The sequence below is a fragment of the Gracilinanus agilis genome, chromosome 3 (genome assembly GCF_016433145.1).
Source record: "Gracilinanus agilis isolate LMUSP501 chromosome 3, AgileGrace, whole genome shotgun sequence".
Taxonomy (NCBI): domain Eukaryota; kingdom Metazoa; phylum Chordata; class Mammalia; order Didelphimorphia; family Didelphidae; genus Gracilinanus; species Gracilinanus agilis.
Window position 1 is genome coordinate 44,931,954 of NC_058132.1, and position 11,084 is coordinate 44,943,037.

Consider the following 11,084-nt stretch of genomic DNA (forward strand, 5'->3'; position numbering starts at 1 on the left):
ATGTTGCTCCTATCTCAAGAGATGTTAGTTCTCTCCTTCCTTGCAGAAGAGAATGAATTCACATAAAGAATGTGCAATTTAGGGGCAGCTAGATGGCTCAGTGAATAGAGAGCCAGACCTTGGAGATGGGAGGTTCTGGGTTGAAATGTGCCCTTAAGCACTTCCTCATGGTGTGACCCTGAGCAAATTACTTAACCTCAGTTGCCTAGCCCTTACCATTCATTTTTCTTAGAACTAAAACTATACTGATTCTAAAGCAGAAGGTAAGGGTTTAAAAAAAAAATAGGTGCAATATAATCTATATCCAATTGCTTGGCTTCTCAGTTAGGGGAGGGGGAAAGAATTTGAAACTCATAATTTTCTTAAAAGAATGCTAAAATTATTTTATACATAATTATATAGTAGGTATATTAATTACATAATAATTAGAATATTGATTTAATTTAAATTTTGTTCATTTGATTAATATTAATTTAATTATATATTTTATGTATAAATTATTGTTTATATTATATTGTATATAATTATATATTATATAATTTAATTATATTATTATAATTAATAAGAAAATAATAAGAATATTAAAAATAACCCGTGGAAAGTGCTTCACAAGTCATAAAGTGCTAATTGTAAGGGCTACTTCTGATGATGATGATGATGATGATGATGATGATGAAGATGAGGATGAAAATGATGATGATGATGATGATGATGATGATGATGATGATGATGATGATGATGATGATGATGATGATGATAGAAAGCATTTTTTCAAAATGAAATCACAGCCTCCTAGAGATCTGGTAGGGGAAATGCTAGACTCCTTTATTTACCAAAGATACTGTCTCCTGTGATTTGCTCCATTCAAAACATTTCCTGAGTTCCTCCTCTATAGCAAAGGTTCTTAACCTGGAGTCCATGAGATTGTTTTAAAAAATATCTCAGTAATTATATTTCATTAGAATTGACAAGGTGTTCCAAAAGTCTTAGAGCCATCTGCACCAAGACTTATGGGACATTTTATTCTATGCAGTTGGGAACAATATTCTGAGAAGGGGTCCATAGGCTTCAGCAGACTGCCACGGAGTCAGGGACACACAGTGAAAAGGAAGCAGCCCTGCTCTTTAGCTTTGTCAGGATTCCTTAATCCATCAGTTCTCACTTGCTCTCCTTCTGATGAGCTCTTGAGAGGCTAGACCTGAAACTTCCCACAAGTGTCTGATAGTGGCAACAGATGGCTCTGACTCTCTTGGGCACAAACTAGGCTATTTTTGAGTCAACTGCCAAGTTATTACCCGTCTTCAAATCAGCCAGATTTGGCAATTGAGATTTTTCTTCATTTATTTTCAAGGCATTGACTTTGCCACACGGAAAGTAGCAAAGATGCTGAAGCCACAGAAAGTGATCGAACAAGATGGCGACAGCTTCACTATCCATACACTCAGCACCTTCCGGAACTACCTCATCCAGTTTAAAGTGGGAGAAGAATTTGATGAGGATACCAAAGGCCTAGATAACAGGAAATGCAAGGTAAGGATGGAGAAAGTTGCTGGTAACTGATACTTAAGAACTCTTCTGGCCCGGAAGCCTTCGTTCCCTGGACCAAACCTTATCCTTTCTCTTACTATAGAGTTTGGTCACCTGGGACAATGACAGACTCACCTGTGTCCAGAAGGGGGAAAAGACGAACCGAGGTTGGACCCACTGGATTGAAGGGGACGAATTATGCCTGGTATTTATGAAATATATATTCCCTCTTATGGGAAGGCAGGCTTTCTCAATCTGGGGTCCACTGACCCCCTTTTAGAGAATAGATTTGGGGATAGATTTCAGGGGTCCATCAATTTGGATGGGGAAAAAATTACATATTTCTTACTAATTGTTGGTTTCCTTTGTAATCCTATGTCTTCTAAAAACATAATTCTGAGAAGTTCATAGGCTTCACCAGACTGACTGTCAAAGGGTCCATTACACACACACACACACACACACACACACACACACACACACACACACACAAAATCCTTGCTGTATCAAATCTGGCTTCAGACACTTCCTAGCTGTATGATCCTGGACAAGTTACTTAACCCCAATTGCCTCACCTTTGCCACTCTTCCATCGTAGAATTAATTCTAAGATGGAAAGTAAAGGTTAAAAAAAAGTGGGGGGATCTCTACTGTTAAAGAGAGATTTTTGCTTAGGCTACACACACACACACACGCACGCACACACACACACACACACACACACACACACAAAAGATGAAAAACCTAAACCTAAATTATAAGGTAGTGACTTCTAGTTTCTCTATCTCCCTTCCACAGCCATCCCCCAAACAGTGATTTAATTGGAAAAGGAAATTCATGCATGGAAATTCCTCCCTTTAATCAATACACATACAAAAACTACTCACAAAACAGGGATCTCGTATGCAATGGCAGACAAATATGGCGTTTGATGGTGCATGTATTCTTTTTATTTACATTGCATTATCTGCTTACTATGCTTCCTTCTTTTCCCCCTTTTCTCTTTAGAACTTGCCCTCATGACAAAGAAATAGAGATAAAGGGCTCTTGCCTAAATCCTATGTAATGTGCCCTGGTACAGAGTCCCTTGACTCATGGCCAAGCTTGACTATGAATCCATTGAAGATCTCAGGGATGAGATTGTGTTCTCAAGGGCCGATTTCAGTTTTTTTTCCCTTTCTCCCCTGACCTTGTCCTTCCCTTCCACCTCTGATTCCAGGAAATGTTCTGTGAAGGTCAAGTGTGCAAACAGAGATTCCAAAGAGCCTGAGGGAGAAAACTAAAGCTATGTCTATACACCCACCCTGAGGACACTGCTGTTTTCATTGAACCAGGACCAGACAACTTTGCAAGGGTTCATGGAGCCCAAAGCTGTCTTTCTCTTTTTTTTCCTTTTATCAAGGAGCTTGGGTAGAAGATCACAGCCTCAGTCTGGTCAGTTATAATAAACTTTTTTTAAACCACTCAAGGACTCTGTTGTTATTTATTAACAGAAGAGTCCGAAGGCATCATAGGATCCTGGGTAGAGAGGAGAAAGAGACCTTAGAGGCTATCTAGTCCAACCCTATCATTTTACAGATAAAGAAGGTGAAGCCCCAGAAAGGGAAGTGATTCAAAGGACAGCTAGGTGGCATAGTGGAGAGAACACCAAGCCTGGGGTTGGGAAGACCTGGATTCAAATTTGACCTCAGACACTTCTAGACCTTAGGCAAGTCACTTAACCCTGTTTGCCTAGCTGTTGCCCTTCTGTCTTAAAATTGTTACAAAGATAGAAAGTAATGGTGTTTTTTTAAAGGAAGTGTGAGGATAGGATTAACTCTCCCCTGTCCATTTTTAGATTCAATCACAAAAAGTGTACACACTCCATTTATCCTAAGTGGGAGAGGTCTGCAAACCACATGTGCAAAAGTGGGTGATGAATCAGAATCGACTGACTGCCATCTGGGCAGTCCTAAGCAAAGTTTAAGCTGTAATTGGTACATGTAAAGTGGGAGGTAGACACAGGAAGTGACGCAAAAGAAGTGCCTTTAAAAGGAGTTACAACTTCCTATGAGCTCTTCTTGGGAGTTCTGAGCTCGAGTTGTAGGCTCTCCTTTGCCTTGAACTGGATCCTGGAGGAGCACTGGCTGAGGACCTTGGACTGCTTTATATTTCTCCTTAGGACTGCCACGTGGGTGAGTGAGAAATGCTGACTCCCTTTCCCTTGGCTTTTCTGGAGGCACTAGCCTCTGGAGAGGCCCCTTGTCTTAGAGGAGGCCTCGTGGCTAGAAGCCTGGTTTAATTAACCTCTGAGACCCACTTTTCTGGGGCCTCTGAAGCCCTTCCTGGTTTAAACCAGGCTGGAGTAATTATCTCTCTCTCTCTCTCTCTGATTTTCTTACTTTCACTCTCTCTTCCTATTTGTAAATAAACTACCATAAAAGTCATTCTGACTTGAGTTTTTCATTTTGGAATTGAGTAATCAATTCCTGGCAACCAAAACTCTTAATATTCAGTCCAATCATAATTTTTTTACCTTTTACAGAAGTGACTCACCCAGCACCATACAAGAGACAGAGGTGGGATTTGAACCCTGGTTCTTGGACTCCCAATAAAACACTTAATAGTGAATGAAACATATCTGTTTTGCTGTTCAACACCTTTTTTTTTTTTTTCTTATTTCTGGGTCTTTACAATGGTATTGACTCATTCCCATGTACCTGGGTCTCCATTCAAAGTCTTTCTTTTCCTTGCCCATCTCCCTTTCTTTATATTTCTCCTTGTCTCTCCATAAACATTGTTCATGGGTTCAGAGGTCTCTCGGGCAATCAGAAATCTTATCTCTATATATATGTTCTGTTTGTCAGAGGGCTAAGGATAGCCCTTAGCCCACCTATGGTAGATACTACAACCTAAATGATCTTAAATCTATTTTTCACATACCTACATATATGTACAGGGGCAACTAGATAGGTGCAGTAAATTAAGGTCCAGATCTGGAGTCAGGAAGACTCCAGTTTAAATCAGATACTGCCTATGTGACCCTGAAAAAGTCATTTAGCTCTGTCTGCCTCAGTTTCCTCATCTGCAAAATAAGCTGAAAAAAAATGACGAACCACTCCAGTATCTTTGTCAAGAAAACCCCAAAAGAGGTCATGAAGAGTCTGACATGACTGAAATGACTAAACAACAAGATGTATGTACATGTTATCTCCCTTTGCTAGAACATAAGCACCTGGAGAGAAGGGATTACCTCATTATTGTTTTTGTATCCCAGCACCTGGTACAGAGTAGGCTTTTAAAGTTTTGATGATTGTATCATGGTATGGTCAGAAGCCATAGGACAAAGGAATATCTGAGCAGTGATGAGGTAAACAAGTAGTGAGTAGAGAATGTTTCCTATGACCTTTTAGCTGTAAACAGGATGAAAGCTATTGGACAATCTTTTGAGAGGATAGAAGCACTGAGGAATGGTGCTTAAATAAAAAAAAGTCAGGAGATAGAGACTTTGGGTATACCCCCTGGAATGGATTTACTGGAAAAAACAGGCATAAATTTTCTGCGAAGGGTCAGAATGAATGAGCTGCAAATGGCAACACTGGATCAATTACCCATGTCTTAAGATCACAGATCTTTGAAAGTCCTGAACCATTTAACAGATACTAGAGAAGAAACTCCCAAAGAGGAAGGAACTGAAGATTAAAGTGAAAGAATAATCAATAGTCAGTTCCTGGAGATGAGATCAAAGGCATAAGGGATCTGGTTAGACCTCAAGAAGAAGGCCAGTTCATCCTCTGAGATAAAAAATGAAAAAGACAAAAAGGAGAATTCAGGACATAGAAGGGATTTGAGGTGTAGATGATGAGAAAGAGAGAGAGCTCTCCACACCTCTTCTTTCAATAAAGTCTGAAGTCCTCTGGAAGAGGAGGCAGGGCTGTGGAGGGTAGTGGTGGGATGTTAGAGAGAGAAGTATAGTAGTTTGGAACAACCTCCTGGAGAAATGTGAGTTGGCCTCAGACTGCCTAGATGTGTGATCCTGGGCAAGTCACTTAACCCCAATTACCTCGCCCTTACCATTTTTCTACTTTAGAACCTATACTTAGTATTGATTCTAAGATGGAAAGTAAGGGTTAAAAAAATATTGAGACTGGCTCCGCTCCTTTCACTCTGCATCAGTTCCTGGAGGTCTTTCCAGTTCACATGGAATTCCTCCAGTTTATTATTCCTTTCAGCACAATAGTATTCCATCACTAACATATACCACAATTTGTTCAGCCATTCCCCAATTGAAGGACATCCCCTCATTTTCCAGTTTTTTGCCACTACAAAAAGCGCAGCTATAAATATTTTCGTACAAGTCTGTTTATCTATGATCTCTTTGGGGTACAATCCCAGCAATGGTATGGCTGGGCCAAAGGGCAGGCATTCTTTTATAGCCCTTTGAGCATGATTCCAAATTGCCCTCCAGAATGGTTGGATCAGTTCACAACTCCACCAGCAATGCATTAATGTCCCAATTTTGCCACACCCCTTCCAACATTCATTACTCTCCCCTGCTATCATTTTAGCCAATCTGCTAGGTGTGAGGTAATACCTCAGAGTTGTTTTCATTTGTATTTCTCTAATTATTAGTACCCAGAGACTGATGCACTGTAGTAAAATAGAATGTAATGGACTTCTGTACTAGCAGCAATGCAATGACCCAGGACAATTCTGAGAGATTTATGGGAAAGAACGCTACCCACATTCAGAGGAAGAACTACAGGAGTGGAAACACAGAAGAAAAACAACTGCTTGAACACTTGGTTTGATGAGGACATGATTGGGGATGTTGACCCAAAAAGACCACACCAATGCAACTATCAATAATATGTAAATAAGTCTTTACTGAACAAACATGTTAAAACCAGTGGAAATGTGAGTTAGCTACGGTGGGGGAGGGGTTGAGGGGGTGAAGGGTAAAGTAAAAACATGAATTATGTAACCATGGAAAATTTTTCTAAAAATAAAAAATTATTAAAAAAATAAAATAAAAAAATTGAGACTAAGGTAGAAGAGAGCAGCTAGGTGCCTCAGTGGATAGAGAACCAGGCTTGGTATCGATTCTAAGATAGGAGGTAAGTTTTTTAAAAAATTATTGGTAATTTCTATTTATATTCCAATTATTGGTAATCAATAAATATAAATTATTGGTAAGGAATCCCTTAACTGCCATTCTACTAAATCAAATAGCTTTTTTATAGCTCTCATCTTCCTTCCTTCCTGTTGTTTTTGATATAATCATAGCCTTCTCATCCTGAATAATTCTTCCATTGGTCTCAGTGACCCTGCTCTCTCCTGTTTCTCATCTGGTTTGTCTTCTTATTCCCCAGTCTCCTCTGCTGACTTTGATTGTCCTTCTAGTAGTGTCTGGCACCATGTTTGATGATTAATTAGGAGTATTCTTTTGTTTTTCGATTCCAGGTAGAAACAATATCTGACATTTTTTTGTGATCCAGATTCTCTCCCTCTCTTCCTTCTATTCCTTCTTTCCTATTCCACTGGAATAGGTTATTCCAATGCTGTTATGTAATACATGTTTCCATATTCCTCGCGTCATGAAAGAAGACAATATTGCATATACAAAAGAAAAAAAAACTCATGAAGAAAACAAAATTCAAAATGGCATGTTTTGATCTGCCTTCAGATTCCTACCATTCTGTCTTTGGCTCTGGATAGCATTTTTTCCCTCGGGAGTCCTTTGTTGTTATCTTGGGACCTTGTCTTGCTGATTGTAGTTTAGTCCTTCACAGTTAATCATTATACAATATTTCTGTCACTGTATACACTGTTCTCCTGGGTCTGTTCACTGCACTTTGTATCACCTCATATAAGTCTTTCCAGGTTTTTCTAAACTCATCCTGTTCATCGTTTCTTATGGCACAATAGTATTCCATTACAACCATATGCCACAATTTATTCAGCCATCCCCAAATCAATGGACACCCCCCTCAGTTTCCAATTCTTTGCCACTACAAAAAGAGCCCCTATAAATATTTTTGTACACATATGTCCTTTCCCTTATTCTTTTATCTCTTTGGGATGATTGGGAATATTCTTCAGAATCTTTTCCTGGGTCTTTTCCTCTTAGGGATCTCAGTTCCCCTGGGTTCAATGATCATCTTTATAACACTGGACCCCCAAGTTTGTATGCCCAACATTAACCTCCCTTCTGAACTAAGGACAAGTATTGCCCGCTGTTTACTAGACAATTTCTATCGGGGTATCTGGAGTGTATGAGATGTTTGAGGTGTTCAGGGAGGACAAGCCCTGACTTGAGGACTTATTGAGCCCTTTTCAGGGTAGCACGTCCATCTTTGGTGCTACCTTTCAGCCAACTCTCTCTTTCTCACCTGTGGCTCCAAGAAGCTGTAGTATGTGCAGTAAAACCATCTCCGCAGACAGGCTAAACCAGATGAGAAAAATCAACAAGCCTCAAGCTGTTTGGTGAATTAGGGGGATGATACGAAGACCCTCTGATGGAACTATCGGACTGCTGAAGGACAGCAAGAGCTATCGTTCCCTCTAAATAACAACCCCCTGGGGCAAGGCTCTGGTGGTCCTCTCCCAGTTATGACTCTGCTTGGACTCTTCACAGTAAGGCTCCTTCTACCCAAATCCACCAAATAGTACATGATGCTGACACGAATAAACTTGTCTGACCTTTAGTATGATATTCAGCCTCTCTTCTTTTTGGCTCCAAGTTCCACTTTGCAGAACAATATTCAACGGTTTAAAATAACTCCACATTGTCTGTTTTCTGGTTAAAAGGTAATTCTGACCTACGGAGGGATAATATTAAGCAAATATGTGGTACAATAAATCAAGAGATCTGATTTCAAATTCTGTCTCTGAAGCTTACTTTTGTGACCTCGGGCCAATCACTTGCCCTCCTGGACCTCGATCTCCTTATCTGGAAAGTAAATATAACAGGGGTTGTGGGGCTAGTGAGCATGCACAATGTGCTCAGGTGATAAAATCTCTAAAGAAGCTGGTTCTGGAAAAGCCTTATGGTGTCCGCTGCTTCCTAAATTTGGAGCATGAGCAGACATTCCCTAACGAATTACCATCTGTTAACCATGTGATGAGGAGCTGACTGCATATTCAAAAAAGTGGACAAAATGAACGAGGGCCACATTCCTGTCTGGCTGTGTTCAAGCAAGGGGGCGAGGACAAAGCCCACGGTGGGAAGAGAGGCCTCTGGGTTTTATGCTCCCACCAGGACTGTGTGACCCCAAAACACGTGGCCCTGTTATTGCTTGTTGTTGCTCTGTTGGGTCCATTCTTTCTTGCTTTTAGATATAGACAATTGGAGATGGCTATAAGCTTCATCGAAAGGTCAAACAATCAATTTTAAAATGTTTAAAATTAAATTTTATTTTTTCAATTAACATGCATTTATTTTCTTCCCACCACCCCAAAAAAGGGGGAAGATATATACATTGTCGACCAAAATAAATTCCTATGTTGGCCATGCAAAAATTAGTAAATATTAAAATATTTTGTTTAACATATTTAAAATTTAAAAATATTAAATTATTTAGCACTTACTAAGTGCCAGGCACTGTGCTAAGGGCAAAGGAAACAAAAAGAGCTTATAATCTAATTCTTTGAGACAAACATGGGTGCATATCCACAATAGCAAACTATATACCAGATAACTTGGAAATAATTAACAGGAGGAAGGCACTAGAATTAGGAGGGATTATGGGGCAGTTAGGTGGCTCAGTAGATAACCAGGCCTAGATAATGGAGATCCTGGGTTCGAATTTGGCCTCAGACATCCCCTAGCTCAGGGGTCGGCAATGTATGGCTCTCGAGCCATATCTGGCTCTTTTGAGGGCCAGATGTGGCTCTTTCTGCAGGAGCCATAAAGTCCATTTTTTTTCAGGTGCTGTTACAGGAGTGGCACTGTGAGCACTGTACGGCTCTCACGAAATTACATTTTAAAAAATGTGGCGTTTATGGCACTCACGACCAAAAAGGTTGCCCACCCCTGCCCTAGCTGTATAACCTTGAACAAGTCACTTAACTCCCACATTGCCCAGTCCTTACCTTCCTTTGCCTTAGAATTGGTCAATTCTGAGGCAAAAGGTAAGGATTTTTTTTTTAATCAAGGGATTGAGAAAGGCTTGTTATTTTTTTAAAGCTATTTTATTTTCTCAATTACATGTAATAATAATTTTCAATGTATGTTTTCTGAAATTATAAGATCCACATTTTCTTCCCTTCCTCCTTCCCTTCTCCCTCTCAGAGATGGCAAACATTTGATCTGGCTTATACAGAAAACTTGTTATAAAAGTTGGGATTTTAGCCGAAACTAAATCGGAGGTCAGAGAAATAAGACTCTAGAAGTCTGGAGCTGAAGTCCAGGCTAGGCTTGAAGAGTAAAGCCCTGATTGATCCGTCCTGCTCAGCTCAACCCAGTAGTAGTAGAGAAACAGTTATAATTAAGCGGAAAACCTGGTGAATGCCATGTAAAAACTTCATAGTTTGTACTTACTGTCTCCAGAGGCTCAAGTGGCATTTAGAAGAATGTTCCCATTTTTATATGTAATTGAGAAAAAATAAAACAAGAGAAAGACAAAAGAAAAGGAAGGCTTCTTCCCTCCAGGTATTTGTCTTTGTTACTTCTGTTTTTGCGATACCTTTTCAGTAAATATCCCTTCATAAAAGCTAATTGATATTAATTGGTTCAATGATCCTGGGGTACTAGTTTTTGGAGATTGATACTGGAAAAAGAGCTCATGCTAATGGCATTAATGGCTTCTCTAATCCTCAGAGGTAGCCCAATAACTATAAGCAGGAGATGTAACCAGTCTCTCTCTGGAAGAATGAGTCCAGGACCTGCCTATGGAAGGAACCTGGAGTGGGTGACCTGTAGAACCAGGATCCTCTTTCCCGATCACTTCCGTTATTCTTTTGTGATGGGCTTTGCCCGAGAAACTGGAGCAGAGAAACAAGGTTTACCTTCTTTTTGAACCATGAATTAATTTTGTAAGTCAGGGAAAAAGATGGACTTAAACAAAGAGGAGCTCCAGGCTCCACTAGGTGGGGTGTGTGCAGTGTTTCTTACAGCACCAGCGATCAGAAGAGGTGGCTGGTTTCTATACAAAGAAAATTGGGGTGTGGCAGGGCTGGCATGATTATCCAAGAGAAGACTGGGATCGGGAGGCAGTATGTATGCTGAGTGCCCAAATCTAATAATACTGATTAGAATTTATTATAATGTTTGTATATTGACATAGAATGTTGGTTACAGATTGATTATATCATACATTAATATGTTAATGCAGGTGGATATATTATAGAAGAAAGAAATGAATAGAATTCTATAATGTATCTATGTTATATATTTTATTGATCAATATATTATGTATTGATTACATAATGGTGAGAGAGAGAGAGAAGAGAAGAGGAGAGGAAAGGAGAAGCGGGAAGGGGAGGGGAGGGAGAGAGAGAGAGAGAGAGAAAGAAAGAGAGAGAAAGAAAGAAAGAAAGGAAGAAAGAAGAAAGAAAGAAAGAAAGAAAGAAAGAAAG

At 39.7% G+C, this 11,084-nt stretch overlaps 1 protein-coding gene across 1 annotated transcript in view; it reads left to right on the top strand.

The window, feature by feature from the left end:
• Positions 1-2,989, top strand: part of RBP7 (retinol binding protein 7) — a 37,609-nt gene extending 34,620 nt beyond the window's left edge. Inside the window, exons 3-5 of the mRNA XM_044668669.1 lie at positions 1,352-1,530; positions 1,631-1,732; positions 2,746-2,989. Of these exons, the coding sequence (XP_044524604.1) occupies positions 1,352-1,530; positions 1,631-1,732; positions 2,746-2,796 (332 nt within the window). The 3' untranslated portion in view covers positions 2,797-2,989. The remainder of the gene's footprint in view (positions 1-1,351; positions 1,531-1,630; positions 1,733-2,745) is intronic.
• Positions 2,990-11,084: the final 8,095 nt, after the last annotated feature.